At 38.2% G+C, this 16,982-nt stretch overlaps 2 protein-coding genes across 5 annotated transcripts in view; one reads left to right on the forward strand and one right to left on the reverse strand.

Moving 5' to 3' along the window:
- Nucleotides 1-9,286, forward strand: part of LOC143853545 (alpha/beta-Hydrolases superfamily protein) — a 28,707-nt gene extending 19,421 nt beyond the window's left edge. Inside the window, exons 8-14 of one of the 4 annotated variants that reach the window (XM_077363356.1) lie at nucleotides 507-605; nucleotides 4,130-4,288; nucleotides 4,378-4,441; nucleotides 4,566-4,636; nucleotides 7,613-7,657; nucleotides 8,141-8,177; nucleotides 8,280-8,392. In XM_077363356.1, the coding sequence (XP_077219471.1) occupies nucleotides 507-605; nucleotides 4,130-4,288; nucleotides 4,378-4,441; nucleotides 4,566-4,636; nucleotides 7,613-7,657; nucleotides 8,141-8,167 (465 nt within the window). In that variant the 3' untranslated portion in view covers nucleotides 8,168-8,177; nucleotides 8,280-8,392. Of the gene's footprint in view, nucleotides 1-506; nucleotides 606-4,129; nucleotides 4,289-4,377; nucleotides 4,446-4,565; nucleotides 4,637-7,612; nucleotides 7,658-8,140; nucleotides 8,178-8,279; nucleotides 8,454-8,723 lie in introns of those variants that run through there. The other 3 variants (XM_077363354.1, XM_077363353.1, XM_077363355.1) reach the window with 3 other exon arrangements.
- Nucleotides 9,287-12,031: 2,745 nt separating this feature from the next.
- Nucleotides 12,032-15,255, reverse strand: LOC143852967 (uncharacterized). Its single transcript, XM_077362650.1, has 2 exons — nucleotides 12,907-15,255; nucleotides 12,032-12,691 (listed from the first exon to the last, which is right to left on the reverse strand). Exons 1-2 carry the CDS (start codon nucleotides 14,965-14,967, stop codon nucleotides 12,245-12,247), a joined length of 2,508 nt encoding a protein of 835 aa, XP_077218765.1. The 5' UTR covers nucleotides 14,968-15,255; the 3' UTR covers nucleotides 12,032-12,244.
- Between the last annotated feature and the right edge of the window lie 1,727 nt (nucleotides 15,256-16,982).

Consider the following 16,982-nt stretch of genomic DNA (forward strand, 5'->3'; position numbering starts at 1 on the left):
TATTTTAGCCCATTTGGTATCGAGGATCCAAGGTGAATGAACTTCCTTGTGGTCATCTTGTATTTCTCAGAAAGTTTTGGGAGAAATATGGGTAGCGATATACTCCTTTACTTCATTCACTCTGGCCTTTCATCGAAATCCCATATAGAGATGCCTATTTTTCTTTCTTGCATATATCTAGATAGGCTAATGAGGTGAAAGATTCTTTAGCTAGAGAGGGTCTATAAAGAGAGATGTATTGACTGTGGGACAGTCTCTGTCGTGTAACTCTTTTGGCATACCTTTGATATGGATAGTAATAGTAAAGTTAGAAATACAGTAAATGGTGTGTGCATATTATTTTGTGTTTAGTTTATGATGATGTTTATTCTTGACTTATTTATTGTTGCTTAATAATTATACAATTTCTTTTATGAAAATTTAGGATTGATTGTTTCATTAAATTTGGTCAGCATCTACTTGAAGCTTCAATGGGAAATAATTCTCATTTCATCTATTTCTTATAGGTAGCGAAGTGTTGTTTTGTCCCGGTTTTGTTAGGACATGCCATTAATGACGATTTTATTCGTCCCCACCATTCTGATCGGATATACGACTCTTATGCAGTAAGTTTCTTAATTTAGCTTATTATCTTTCACTATAATTTATGTATGTCTTTATTTTGTAGGTCACAAGTCTGTTAATATTCTATATGCTGCCTTTTTGTTTTACTTCATTTGCTCCATTTTTCTTCCTGCTTTGATGGCTGATTGAACACCTAATTTTTGTCATATCCACTCTATTAATTTGTATTACTTTTATTAAGTTAGAATTCAGAGCGGATAAATTCCATCTATCTCCGAATTCAAACCATATCCTAGTATAACTGAATAGAAATGTGACCTTCACCGGACAAGAAAAATGAGATCATTCAATGGGTGAGGCTTTGTTTCTCAACCTTGAGGTCTCCCAACTTACCTAGCAAAAAAACACCTTTTTCCATTCAAAAAAAGAAGAAGAAGGAAAATGAGATCATACACTGGATAAAGGTGGCCTAAATGTTTCTTTTCCTTAAAAATTGAATTCCAATGGCTCAAAAATTCTTGACTGCTCTTCAATCAGTCTTGGGTAGGTTAATGTCCTGGTTGATCTCCATTTTGATAGAATTTGATATTTATGCCTGTCTAGGAAGGGAAGTGGGTCTGTCTAGATGCTTTGCATTCGATAGAAGTGGAATAACTTTCCTACCGGAGTATGTAGCTAAAAGTCCAGGATATGGTTGTCCATTGAACCGTTGAGTTAGTTTGTACTAGTTTGTGCTTTGTAGATGCAATACATTCCAGAGACAAATGCTATCTGCTTCACATTTGACAGGAAGTGGCACAACAGCTCTCCTGAAAGTACTTTAATGATCTCCCTTATTTGATATTGGCACCCCTTCTAAAAGAGATACTTAAAATTAAAATATGGGCCCTAGGATGATCTCCATCATTCTCCTTTGCTTGAAAAGACTCGACCCCATCGAGTATAATCGTCGGCTTCATTGGTGGGAGTTTGTCAGCCTAGATATTTGCCCCCTTGCATATGGTTGTACTTTCTAGTGGTCTAAGTATTTACATTGCACAAGAAACTTTGGCCAATTATACTGTCGGTTTAAAGAAATGTGATCACAAGGTCCGCCTTTGACTTATTGCTTTTAACATGCCGGCTCAGGCAAAAAGAAACTTCGGTTCTCCACTTCCTTATGTCTATAGACTTTTGTGTCCTTGAATACTCTTCTCAACTCAACTCAACTAAGTCTTTGTCCTTGAATAAGTTGTAAAAATTTGGCAAGGGTCTAAATACCACGATCAACGACTTTTAACCGTGATATGAGGCCCCAGCTGACTATGTCGAATCATTCGCCTCTTCCAAGTGTGCGTACTGGATGACAGTTGTTGCTCTCTTGACCCCCATATTATTTTCAGGACCATCTTCTAGCGAAACCAATTATGAAGGGTGATGACCACTTTCTGAATCCTTAAAGTAACGTGAGCAACCACGTACCATTGGAATTATCGTTGGATGAAGAGTGAAGCTATTGTTTGTCGTTTGATGTCAAGCCCTCCCCGAGCTATCAATCCTCACACACAAGCCTAAACTTGGATTGGTGAAGTCAGTTGTCTCTTGTATGTATGCTTGTCCTGATTCGTTCTCCAAGTTCACTGTATGTATCTTGGCCTTCTTGGATTTCGTTTCTCAAATCCTTCGAGCTTGTAGCATTTTGCATTCCTTAAAAGCCTTCGACACAGGCCTTTCTTGAAACTCCTCCCTCATGTTGCTTCACTGAATAGTGGGTGGGTTTCTTATTAGCCTTCTATTATACTCATCATCCACCATTTGTTGGCATGCCTAGCCAGTCAAAGTTACCTTTGCAATTGAGATCTTCTGGTTGTTGTCCGCATTATGTTGCAACAAATATGTCTCCAATGCTTCTACCAGTTGAACACATTCTCTTTCAATGTCTCCAAAATCTGGTATGTCTATAATCCTCGCGGTGTATCGATTATGATCCATAGGCTTGGATGTTCCCATCAAAATCCCACTATGATGAATAGCCATTCTAAGCTACGATATCAAACTGACACATGATGGGTACAGAAAGATCATTATACATGCAGCTCTGATACCAAGTTGATGTAGGACTATCTATGGAATGGACATTAGGGTTGAAAAGGATGGCTGAAAATTAGGGTTTTGGTCCTTTTGGATATTAGAATGTGATTAGATTGGAAAAATATTTTTACTAGGTTTAGAGTAGGTTTAAAAGGGTGCGCAGACGTATGCCATGCTGAGAATGTGTAGACGTATGCCGGGAAGGTTCATGTAAGGGTTTTGGTGAGACTAAGGGGTACAGAGATTAAAGAATAATATGTAGGGATCAAGAACTAAAAGTAAGGAGGATTAAAGGAAGAAATTAAAGAGAAAGCTCAGAGAAACAAAATAAAGAAAGAGGGCGAAAGAGATTACCCATAGGGTCTTCTCCAGCAAGGGTTCATCCAAGCTTGGGAGCAAATTGCAATCTTCTATTGTGTAATGTGTTCTCAAAATTGTTCAAAGGCCTTACATTTATAGATAAATAAAACTTGGACTCCCAGACTTAATCCATAGAACTAGAACCCAAATACTAACTCAAAATAAATTAAAATTCCTAGATAAATGGGAACATCTCTACAAACTTGAACATCTCTACGAACTAAAACTCTTTATTAAATCCAAATAGATAGGTGGTCCATAAACACACACGAGCTGATTTTGATAAGGATTTACTATATTTAGTAAGTGCAAACTTACTGTTTTTAGTAAACCCAAACTTACTATTTTAATAAATATGAATTTACTACATTGAGTAAGTGCAAACTAGTACTACTATATTTACTACATTTGATAAGGACATCCCAACGGTACTTTAATGACCCCCTTAAAATATGGACCCTTGGATGGTCCCCCCATCACATGAGTTAGTCGATCATTGATGCCATGAATTTTGTATCGACTTGAGCAAGTCAAAGGAGTTTTGAATTGACTCATTATGGCCAACACAAAGTCAACTCATGTGAGCCAATGCTTGATTTTGGAAGCTTTTAAACAGTGATTCTAATCTGTTACCACAGATCATTTCAACGTACAGCACAAGTGTAAAAATTTATAAACGGAATATCTTTCCACGACAGTTTTGAACTTGGTTATGATGTTCTAAGCTAAAGTTCTGCGGCTAAAGTGGGCATCACAGTGTACTTGTAACCATAATAGCTTCATATCATTGATATTCTTATTAATATTGAATGGATGCAATTCTGTTAAAAGGAAATAACTCATGTAATTTGTTGATGTTGCATGTAGCCAACCAAGAATTCATCTTGACTTTTCAAAGCCATTTGACTAGCACTGATAAGGAGCTAAATGAATTCTGGAAGTCTTTATGGGGAGATATAACCACATGAGAGAACTTAGAAATTGTTGTTGAATGCATGCAACTTTTTGATTTAGTGAGCACCAGTATTATTCATCTGAACTTTGTCCTCAAAATTTTTAGGATCAGTAATCGGTAGGAAAATGATCCACTCCCATTTTCTTTCCTTTTATTCTGACTAAATTTATGGACTTGCAGGGAGAGAAAAATATCATCAAATTTGAGGGAGATCACAACTCTCCACGTTCACAATTCTACTTTGATTCTATAACCATTTTCTTTCATAATGTTTTAAATCCTCCAAAGGATGTGTTTGCGGAAAATCTTTTTCCGACCATACACAATTATCTTGACAAGGTAAGCGATATCCTAGAGCACACAAATGTAAGCTTGGACCCCATTATTTGGAACTTCGATTCTAATTGTTATGTGTTGATACCATACAGGATAAATGGGATATCAAGCATGAGGAAGGATATATGAATCTCACTCCTGTAGATTCATTGAAAGGCATCTCTCAAGAACCTTGTATCTCTATTGGAATGCATTCACTCTATTTCAATTTCTGAAGCTTTTGGCTCACAATTTATTTGGACTCTCATGTGTATATGTATTGGTTCGTTATGGGTTACAGAACTCACTACAGGCACTACAAAAGATGATGCTAATCCACAACGTCCCATAAGACCTATGAGTCGAATAGAGGTAAGCACGAAGTTTTCTTCATGGTTTGTTTTTGTAGATAAAATGGTGAAACAACTCATGTTAAACATAAAAGCCGATCCAGGAAATGTGAGGGATGTTTCCTATTCCTTTTATCCAGATTAATGCACCACAAATAACATGAGTTGGAAGTAAGTATGGGTATAGGGAAGGCAGATGGGAATCTGATGATGTATGGGTAAAGAAGGGGGTAACGGTGTGGCGGGATATCTTACGTATCTCTCATGACTTCCAGAAGGGAATTCGCTTTAAGGTTTATTCTGGGGATCGAATTAGATTTTGGTTAGATGTGTGGTGTTCGATTGAGCCTCTAGGGATTATGTTTCCAAATCTGTTCTTGGTGGCAGCTAATAAGAATGCGCTAGTTTGTGAATGTTTTGATCGTATAGATTTTAAAGTGATATGGAGCCCGAAGTTCAGGAGGAACTTCTTTGATCGTGAATTAGACTCTATATCTCAGCTTCTTGATTTAATTGAAAAATGTTATATTAAGAGGAGCGGTTCGGATAGAAGAATTTGGACTTGGAATTCCTCCGGGCTCTTTTCTGTTAAATCTTTCTATTCTCATTTTTCTCCTATCTCTGAAGACTCTCTGGCAGCTAAGATTTGGAAATTGCAGTGTCCCCCTAGGGTATGTTTCTTTGGATGGGCGGTTTGCTGTGGCCGAATTCAAACTATCGATTTCTTAAGAAGAAGAGGCATGATCTTAATGGACCATTGTCCCCTTTGTATAGAGGATGGAGAATCTATAGAACATTTGTTTATTCATTGCAGGGTAGTGAAAGTGATTTGGGGGCATATATTATCGAGGTTTGGTACATGTTGGGTATTTCCAAAATATATTTCTGAGGTTGTTAATAGCTGGGAATTCGTTCCGTGGAAAAAGATAGGAAAGGTATTATGGAGGTTATGCCTTGTGGCATTGTGGTGGGTTATATGGAAAGAAAGGAATAACAGGGTATTTGTGGGAGATGCCAAAACACCTTATTGGCTTTATATTAAAATTATTGGTTTAACTATCCTGTGGGCGAGAAGTATTCCATTATTTAGATTTGTATCAGCCTTTGAGCTCTGGGATGGTTGGCAAATAATCTGCTCAGAAGCGGAAAGAAGCGATCCAATTATTCAGATATGGGTTCCCCCGCCTCCTGGTTTTCTAAAAGTAAATTTTTATTGGATCTTGTCTTGGAAACCCAGGCCCGGTCAGAATTGGTGGTTTATGTAGAGATAGTCTTGGCGAGGTGGTGTGGGCTTTTTCAGGCCCAATCGGTATTATTGACTCATCTGAAGCTGAAGTTAAAGCGGCGTTCAGTGGCATTATGCGAATAGAATTAGATCAGCTGAATTTGGTGATTGTGGAAGGAGACTCAGCCAATGTAATTAGTTGGTTGTCAGGTTTGGCGGCCCCTCCATGGAGGTTCCTTAGTCTTTTTGAGGAAATTGAGGATTCTTGCTCAGGTTCTTCAATAGTATTCAAGCATGTAAAAAGATCGGCTAATGGGGAGGAGGATTCTTTAGCTAGATCTGGTGTTTCTAGAGTAGGGTTAGAGTGGTTTGAATTTTTTGCCGCCATGAGAATTCCCTTGTATTTTTGTTTTTCTCTTTCTATTGTACAGATAGTGGGCCTTCTCGGTTCCCCTTTTTAATCTAATCATTTACCATTTCCAAAAAAAAAAAAATGAACCACAGAGAACAATTTAATCTGCAACAGTGTTATCTCACAGTACTGCTTGCATTTGTTACCACTGGGAAATAATTGCAATTTGTTGATGATTAGATGTATTATATGTCTATGATCTTTCAGTCAAGGCGTTCAGTTTAGCTCACATTAGTATTACTATGGCATGCCAAACTTAGTTGCCAATAGTATTTTGACAATGCTAGTAAATTGTACAGTGTAATATATTACTACTAATTGGAAAAACTGATACACATGTTTGTATGGTGCATTACAGTTGAAAATCAAACCGTAGAAAATCAAGGGGACAAAAAACTCAAGAGAAGAGAGGACCGAAAACACCATTACAAACACCATCACAAACACCATTAAAAAAGATGGGGGAAAATAAAGGAGAAACAAATATCCAAGCTATAAACCCTCAGAAACCCTATAAACATAAACACTAACGCTAGAAAAGGGTAGAAAGCAAAAAACCCACACTGAAACCCTTTAAAAGGGGGAAAACGAAAAAAAGTGGAATGTAGAACTTACCTGGGGAGGAGAACGGCGTCTGGTCCGTTGGAGGAGAAACCTAGAAAGAAAAACCCAAACTCTTAAAACCCTAGAAAGCAAAAAAGTCGATCTGAAACCCTAGAAAAGGGAAAAAAAACAAAAAATGAAATTACAAACTAACCTGGGGAGAACGGGGGGCGTCTGCTTCTTCGTTGGAGGAGGAAAACCGGCGGAGATGGAGGATTTCACCGCAAGAATGAAAAGAGGGGTTTGGGTTTTTGGCGCCTCGTTTCTGTCGAGCGAGAAAGACAGAAGGTCGACTCTTTTTTTTTTTTGAAATTTTATTAAAATAGTTAAATGGCCAGGATTGAATTAGATCGACGGTCTATATTGGATAACTAACGTTGCGCATATAAGCTTATATGAGCGACCGCTCACAATCACTTTCCCCTATATATATATATATATATATATATATATATATATATATAATATTGAGAAAACTGTTGGTGAGCTTAAGCGCACCATTTTTTTGGTGTGCTTAAGTTGTTATAACACCTCCCATTGGTGTGCTTAAGCGGGACCCAAACATTTAAACGAATGGGAGGCGTTATAACAACTTAAGCGCACCAAAAAAATGGTGAGCTTAAGCGCACCAACAGTTTTCTCTCTCTCTCTCTCTCTCTCTCTCTATATATATATATATATATATATATATATTCATGTATTTGAACTAACAGTCTTGAAAGATGCCCTTATGCATTTCTCTCCTTAAATCTCCTCAGGTCCTTGCTGATATTTCCTCGCAAGTGAAACTATCTGGAGCAGAGGTATCTTCTTTGCCATTGTTTTTTATATTTGGGATGCTCCTGATATTCCCCACTGTCCACTCAATTGTGTTTCAAGACATTACTTAGTAGTTCTCATTATATTGGCAGTTCACTTGCATATCATCCTCATTACTAATAGTTCTTAATATATTGGTAGTTCCTTTTCATCCTCATTACTAGTAGTTCTGAATATATTAGTAGTTCCTTTGTTTATCATCTTCAGGGTTGATTAATGTGAAATTCATATATACTATCCATTATCAACTTCCTCAGCATGCTTAATCAATTTAACTTTCTCTTATCAATCATTGTCACCTTAGAGACTCAAGGCATAGTTGATTCTTAACAACTTTATATAGTCTCAGCTATCACATACATTTATTGCAATATTAATGGAATCAGCTAATATCAATGCATTGCAGTAGATATCATTTTTGCGAATACCAGAAAAATAGAATCTTTTAACTGATTTGGTCGATGCAGCTAAAACATATTGGCCACCTCAGTTGATGCATTTCAGGTTTGTTACATAGCATTATAATGCCGCATAATATACCGACATGTTAAATGTTGCTAAAATCCAAAAATATGATCCACGAACACACTTTCTTTCTTACTGCAGGAAAAAGGTTTTGAACGTGATCTTGGTTCATCATCTTCCAGGCTATTTACTTTTGACTTCCCAAATGGTCATTCCTCTAGCGCTCTAGATCCAACCATAATAGATGGTGAATATGTGGAGTATCCATTTGACATCATAGCAGATTTTCCATCCAATTCGGAAGATGAAGAAAGGGTAGGTTCATTTATTCGTCAATGTTTGCATGTTTTAGGATTTTAGTAGTTCTCCTCTGTGTATGTTTCTTTTCCCCACTGTTTGATCATATGTCCTTTGGTAACTTCTTTCTCGCCTTCGAACTTGTGGGTGATTTTCAAGTGCTTGAAATTTCTTGATCTACTGGGTTTTATTTGGAATTCTTTGTTATGGTACACTCGAATTCTAAACCGTCTTTCTTCCCATTTGAATTAAGGTACTGTATGTTTTTGTCTCTGATGGAAAATACAGATGTTCATGGAGGCAGTACTCGAGTCATTGAAGGACTTGGAGATCAGACACCCTGAAGGCGATGATGAACCATCCCATCCAAGTAACCTTCCTGCCAACTCTTCACAAGAAAATGACTCGGATGCTTCCACCTCGCATTGTACTGGGTCCACGGAGATAGTTGCGAGTTCAAAATCAGCAAGCAATGGTGAACACCTTTCAACTGACACAAGTTTATCTTCCGAAACAACATTTGGGCAGCCGGTGTTGTTTGCCAAGTCAACAGGTGTCGGAAATGCTGCCAATGGTGACATGTCAACGAGTGTAGGGAGCTCATCAAATGGTGACAAGTCAGAACATGATGTGGATGGGACAGGTGGCACTGTTTCCACACTAACAACAAAAAAGAACCCAGCCAGCCTTGTCAAGGATGGTTTGGTGCATCGCTGGGGTCTCAACTTCTTTAGGAACACTGGATGAAAGAAAGGGTGTTGTGAAAAATTGTAGTGTGAAAATTGGATTGAAAAAATGTATGTATAGCACAGATTATAGGGTGTATTATATGGTCTTTTCTTGGGTTTTTAGTTTTGGGGAAGGTGGTGTTTGGTAGTGCAAATTTTTATATTCTTTTTTAATATGGAACAGAAAAACAAGGTGCCTGCCATTGATCATATCCATTGATATTTTTGGCCATCACAAGTTCAGCTCATTTCCACCGGGCTTACTGTGATTGAATGATCCGAGCTCCCTGATAACCAGCTATGAAAAGGCGACCATTTAGAGAAAAGTTTCTGTTGATAATTTGCAGGCCTTGATCATTCAGATGGGATCTCCATTCGGCGTAGGACATGGAATCACTGTTATCACTTGGTGGTGACCCATCACTTGATGGTGTTCTCAGTCACCAAGCTAAGCAAAAGTTTTATAATATTGGAGACCCACAAGATGAATCTTTTCTGTTTTCAAAACAAAAACCCAAAATCAAATGAACAAGATGAATAGTAAAAAATTAAATTGAGTTAAGAAGAACATGTATAGTCTTACTGATTTTTCTCTTTTGAACCCTTAAACATGTTTGCCTTCGCCATTTGCTGTTTCACACCTAGCGAGTTATAATACTAATTTAATGGTGTAAAAACTTCCATCTTTTGAATTATAGTTAGTGGAAAATTGGAAATTACGTTAATGTGCCTTTGGAAAGCAAATTCTTTGATTTTCTATCTTACACATTGACTTGTAGGATTGATGGCTCTCTTGTATGTTTGATATTCTAATGAAATTCATGTGGACATCTTATAAGATTGAGATCATGAAGATGAGGGGGTTCTCTCCTTTAGTAAATTACTATCTTTTGACCTTTTTTGATGGGATAAAAGATTGGAAGATCTCTTTCCAAGATTGTTGGATCTCTCACTCTGAAATGAAGGGTTGCAAATGCTTTCTTAATTGAATTGAGACTGTCTTTTGGAAACACAGTAAAGGATCAGATGCAATAGATAAATTTTGCGAACTTACTCTCTAGTTATGTGTAGGCCCAAATGATTTGACACTTCTCTAAACATATTACATGTTTATGGCATTTAGCTATTTGTGATCCAATGCATCTCTTATGGATAATTTATTGTGGAGGTGTAATCAGATTGAATTCTACCCCATCTTTTGTTGGGTTCTGTTCTAATATTGGAGAAACATTAATATTTCTAGAATTGAGTTCTTACTTGAGGGCATTCAGCTCGCTCATTTTCAACATGGGAGCGAATCCAGACACATATTTGTTATGAATCCTATTTGCAAGAAAGCTAAGTCTAATGGCTCCTTGTCTCAATTCCTGGCAGAGTTACAAATCTTCTTCAGCATTCTCACTGCACCATATCCCACTTCTTTTTAGAGAAGGGAACCGTGTGGTTACTTGCATGGAGTGTTTGGGGAGTTAATGCCCCTATGAGGCACAATGCCTTTTGTTGGTCAACTTGTGATCGAAAGATACTTGCCATTGACCATCTCCGACATAACAAAGATCATTGTCAACCATTGCGCTTTATGCTTAGCCGATGCCGAGTTTGTTGGCCACTTGCTACTTCACTGTAGCTTCATGTGCAACCTTTGGTATTTTGTTGTAGGCCTCTATGAAGTTAGTCTAGTCCTCCCTTTGGTATTTTGTTGTAGGTCTCTATGAAGTTAGTCTAGTTCTCCTTGAACACATTGTTGATCACTTCCGGTCGTGGGTATTTGCGCATTGTCCTTCTAGAGGTAAAATTCTTTGGAGCCTATCCACTTTCGTCACTTGATTTGGAAGGAAAGGAACAAGAAAAATACCAAAGGTGTCTCAGATGGAGTGTGAAGCTTCCACAGGAAAATTTTCTAAAGGTTATTCAGTGCATTAAACATTCCTACATTTTAGTGAACAAAACTTGCCTCAGGTCGGGGTCTGAGGAACTTTCCTCAGACCCCCTATAACAGCAAAGAGTGTGGGGGTGTGGAAATATCAATTCCATGCCGACTTTTTATTTTCAGAAGTAATTGATATGTCCACACCCCTTTCTATTAGACTATTAGCAAGGGTTATGAGGAAAGTTCCTCAGACCCAGACCTGAGCCAAGTTTCGTTCCATTTTAGTAGAATCTCTATTACATCTTTCCGCATGTCTAAGGAGGAGATTAGGCTGAGCAGTTGTTTTAAGGAGAATCATCTCATCCTGAGAAACTAAAGTTGAACTTTGATGGATTGAGTTTCGGTAACTGTGGCCCATCTAGTATCTTTACTTTTCTGAGGAGTATAGATAGAGAGACAACCTGAGCATTTTCAGAACCAATTGAGGTAAAGGATTCTATTGAGACAGAGGTTCAGACACTTCTTTATAGCATTAGGTTGTTGGGCCAATCTTAGCTGAATCAGATTATCATTGAGGGTGATTCTTTCAACATGATTAGATGGGATGAGAGATGACATCAAATACTCACGGAGATTGGCAGATGCTGTAGAAGAGATCCAAGATTTGTTAGAAGGTCACAACATAAAATTTTGATGTGTTTGGTGATCAGCCAACTTTTGTGCATACATGCTAGCACATATTGAGGTTGTCAGAGATTCAACTAGTCTTACTCCTTTTCAACTACTCTTTACCCTTTTCTGCTTTGTTTTGCTTATGTATGACCATCTCAGTCACTGGACCATTGCCCTTTTCTTTAATTAAACTCCATCGTTCAAAAAAAAAGAAAAAGAAAGGCCAGGAGAACCCTAGGGTGTGCACAAAAAACTCGGTCTGAGCAAATATTGTTCTCCAGAATCTCCACAGCATGCTACTCACACTTACATATTACATTTAACCATGTTTGAAAACTCACTTTATAATTATGATGATAAGAAAAAAGATGGAACACACAATCAAAGAGATCATTGTCCGTGATTGAATATCCATCTATTTAATAAAAAAAATACATATTATTTACTTCTATTGAAACTATACCTGAAAGAATCATGTACAACATTATGTTTTCATATTTGGAAGATGTTTTACTCTTCTTAGTTTATTTGCTTGATTCCTATTCTGTGTTGAAAAAATCCCGGCCATCGCCGAGCAATTCTAGCGCTGTGTCTACAAGCGAATAGACAGTTGTGCTGTGTCGGCTGACTCCGACACTACCAGAGAAAACATTGTAGCATTCGAGTTCCGAAGTGGTATCTGCAACACTCTTGAGCTCCTCCTCCATCCCAAGATGTTTGAAAATCTGAATATTTGCTTCTTTTTCCTTCATCATCTGAATCGCCAGTTCAATCACAAACCTCCTTATTCTTGGAACTTTGGTTGATGGGTACTTGTGTTCATTCAATATTTGCACTAGTTTCGCTGCTAATTCAGTTTCTTTCATTCCAATTTTTTCGAATTCGATTCCTGTTTCATGAGCATTCATGAATCTTAAAATCTGTCCAGCAAGCCCAATTGCTACCTCCTGTAATTTATCCTCTGCACACATTGTTGTCTTTAGCACCTGTAGAAAGAACAAAACAATCAACAATTTTTCTCCTTTTCTAAGAATTCTGACACTGTAACTAACTTTTATCTGTTACCCATTTCTATATACTGTATTTCAAATGATTTAAGAAATTTAAGGAGTGTTTGATGTGGATAGATGAAGTATCCTTCATAAGAAAATGAATTTTTATAATTTCTAAGAATTTAACAGCTTGTGCTAACAGAACTTACAGTGGGTGCGGCGGCGGCAATTCCTTTCAGTTGGTGGAAGCAATCAGGTCCACTATAAGCACACAAATTTCGGAGAATTCGGGCCGAATTTACATTTACACCTCTCACTGGATCATTCAAGGCCCAAACAAGTTTCTCCACTACCTTCAATCTTAAGATCTGATGACAATTCCTCTTGCTTTGAAGTGCCAGCATTGCCAGTGCTTCTCCAGACGCGACTCTCACTGCCTTTTGGCTTTCTGGTAATCCATCATTCAAGAAAATTCTCAACAGTTCCTTCAGGACTCCACCAGTTCCTCCAATGCTCTCTGTTGCATCTTCATCCAAAGCCAAACTAGTTAAAATCTCTATCCCCAATTGCTGCAATATTGGGTACTTCTCCCCGTACTGTAAAATTTCTCTGATGTTGCTGATTGTGAACACAATCTCTGAAATTTCTCTTCGAAGAATTTTCCCGGTGCTACCTAAAGCGCTTGCAAGCATTTTCACCAATTGCATTGATTGTTCCACTGCCGTAATCTGAGATTCCGCCACGGAATTGCCCCTCAACAACCATTCTCCGGCATGTGTAAAATCAATAATTTTTGGTAGTAGGCCTCTAGTAGTTCCAATCTTTCCACAGTTATCGGAATCATTTGCAAGTTCTTCCAGAATCAGAAGACCCAGGATATTAAAGGCTGAATACTCATAACTCTCTTGGTCAGCTACAACATTTTTCTGATACATTTCTCCAACTCCCACGCCAGGTCCGCGGCCCGTGTAGAGCAACGATGATATAGATTCCATTGCACCCGGAATTTCAGTAACGCGAAGAGAATTATAATTTTTCCCAGCCAGTTTTGACAGTATTTGCGCAGCAAATTTCCTTATCTCTTCTTCTGAATGGTTCTTCCAATTCAACATCTCAACCAATCTTTCCATCAGTGGTGTTGAAGTCCCAATCTTCCTCAGCGTGTCATCAGAGAATCGCTCCTTTGATACGAATGTTTCAAGAATCCGAGCTCCTCTTAGCTGTTCATCCCTCGAATCCGATACCAACAACTCCTCGGCAAACGAAACCAAATCCATTTTCAGGCCATCAAAGACACTTCCATTAACACATCTAGAGTAGGCATCATAGAAAAACCTTTTGATTGAAACCAATCCAGAACTCCCCAATTCGCATTCTCTGTTCACTTCTTGCAGCAATTTCCAACAGCTGATCTTCCATTCCCAATAAGCTTTCTCCATTAAAAACAACATAGCCTCTGCAACAGCCAAGCCATAGAAAATATTCAAAGCGGATTTTCGATTCCGCTTATCGGTATCACCTTTACTTATATCACCATATTCCTGCTGGATTAGCCTCAGCAGTGACAGAGAAACACAAGCAGAGGCTGATAAAAGTTGAAGCCAATAGAGAAACCTACTGATGTTTCTCGACAGAAAAACCCAACCTGTATATGGAAGTATGGGAACATCCGAAGTGATCCATGTCCGAAAATTCAAATTCTTACCATCTTCATTCTGGGTTTTTTCTGTTATTCGCCGATTATGATTGGGGTCCAATTGCATCACTGAAATAGGCCAAAAAATCGCCTTTATAGTTCTAATAAAGGTGTGGGAGCTTGATTTCAGAGCTCGAAAACTGAGTCTTCCCACGTCTGCAATTGACCATGTGGCCTGATGTTGCCATTCAAGCTCATGGCTTCGACTGAAAATTCGCGTTCCCTCGATCAGTAGAATTATGGTGACAAACCAGAAATCTTTGGTTTCTAAAGTGATTGCGAAACCGCCTAGAAGAACAACAGTGGCCCAAATGAATCCAAGTGTTCCAAGGCCACTAGCAGTTTTTTCTAGGATCGCGAGCCGCATCGCGAAAAGGGTGAGCTTCTTTTCAGGTGCTCGATCCAAATTTGCATCATTGCCACTTACTTTCTTAATTGAATCTGATGAGTTTGCGCGTTGGGGTTCGAAAATTGTGGATCCGCTGCTACTGACCTTCTGTGGGGAGCTATCAACGATGTCCAGGCGGAGGACGCCCGGATAGCCTTCATTTGGCCTTGAGATCTTGTTCTCCATTGAGATAGATTTTGAAGTCTGTAGAAAATTTTCGCAATTTAAAGATGAAGAACTTGGGTTGCAGAGGAAGGTTACAGTTAAGATTTGTGTGAAGCTGAATTTGGGTTTTGATAATGAAAAGATGGGCAGTGTTTGAGAATTGTGGGAAGAGCAGGTTGGGGTTAAAATAAAAGGAGATGAAACTTGGATTGGGGAGCAAGTTAATGGCGTCTAGAAAAGAAGACTAGACTGAAGAGTAATGCTTGTAATTTCTCCGCTCTATCCTCCATCCTCTATCCTCTATCCTCAGTCCCTTTCAAAGAAAAGGCACTTGGGTTTTGTTTCTGTCTTTGTTTTTTTCATGGGCAGCAATAACACACGTAAATTTTACTCTGCTACCCCTTTACTGTGGATGTTAATTTGATTTCACTTCACTTTGAAGGGATTTTAGTTTTTCTGCTTTTATGCGGTTTTTCTTTCTCCCTTAACTTGTGGGGTTCTCTTGCTTCTTCTTGTGTGATACTCTTCTTTTGCTTTTACATTGTTAGGGCCTCCTTTGAGTGTCCAAAAGGAACCTAAAGACTCAAAGGCCTCTTGTGAGCCACCCATGTTCACTTCATCCATTTTTTGTGAACAAATTCAGCTCACCAACATTGATCAATACCTTGATAAAAAGGCATAAAAAAGTCAGCTTAAAAGCATATGCCTTTTTTTGAGAAATTATATGGTGTAAGGGCTTACAACAACAAGGCCTTTGTACGGTGGAAGTACCATCCTTGATATCTGATCCAACAGCAGAGCAATATCAAGGGCAGTACTCCTACCGTATTGTTGTAAGCCCTTACACCATATAAAATCTCCCTTTTTTTAATCAAGGTTTTTGTTCAACGGATGAGATCAATCAGACCAGAGGCAATGAGTTGGACTTGTAGATAGCCCACGTTAACAACCATTCTCATAAAAAAAAAAAAAGGTTGTTACTGTGGTATTTGACTTACCATTAAAAAAATGTGGTATTTGCCTACCCCTCTTATTGGGGGTTTGTCTCTTAATGGGGGTTTGTCTACGTAGAGATAGTGATCCGGGGTTTATTTTATCCTTGAATAGGTTGTTATCTCTGTTCTAGGATAAAATATTGCCTGAAAAAATTGGAAGCGGATGCCTTTTCAATCAAGATTTTTATTCAACGACTTTAAGATCAATCGGAACAAAGGCATTGGGGAGTAGTAGTAGCTGTCAACTAGGTGAACGGATAATTGTGATTCCTAAAAGGGAGGGATATATTCGCCCCATTTTCTTCCCTGGGCCACCCCTTTTCTCTATTTATGACTACTCTTTTTACCCCCAAAAAGGGGTTGCCTTGGGAAGATAAGTGGGCAGATATAATAATTTCCCTTCCTAAAAGTATGTGGTTCTTTGTATCACTACTTTTTGGAAAATCATAAAACACATGATTGTCTTAGGCATCATCTAAAACACCCACCTTAATGTTGGGATGTCTTGAAGAGAATTTATATGATGGGTGGCCGTGAAAACACGTGAAGTCTGAAAAAAATAGGTACGGCTCACTTTTTTCAATGATCCAAACAGTTCATCTGTTTGGGCACAGCGTAAATAGGTTGTGCCCTAAAAATCATTTCCATAGGATGATCCTAACCCTCCGATATGTGGAAGATTCCATAAATAATTTTTCGAAATCTCCATTTTCAGATCAGTTCAGATCGGAGGGTTTGGATCATCATCCCATGGAAATGATTTTTGGGACACACCCTATTTATGTTGTGACCAAACAGATGAACGGTTTGGATCATAAAAAAAAGTGGGCCGTACCTACTTTTTTTAGACTTCACGTGTTTTCACGACCACCCATCATATAAATTCTGTCTTAAGTGTGTATTCTGATAAAAAAAAATGGTTAGTAATGTGGTATTTGACCTGCATGTCTTCCTAACACATCTCCTATGAGCCTTCTATTAAAAAAAAAAACTCCCCAATTTCTTGTTTTAATATAGAAGGTTCATGAGAGGTTCCTTATT

The sequence above is a fragment of the Tasmannia lanceolata genome, unplaced genomic scaffold, assembly GCF_043159265.1.
Source record: "Tasmannia lanceolata isolate RefF3 unplaced genomic scaffold, GAP_Taslan_0.1 ptg000019l, whole genome shotgun sequence".
Taxonomy (NCBI): Eukaryota; Viridiplantae; Streptophyta; class Magnoliopsida; order Canellales; family Winteraceae; genus Tasmannia; species Tasmannia lanceolata.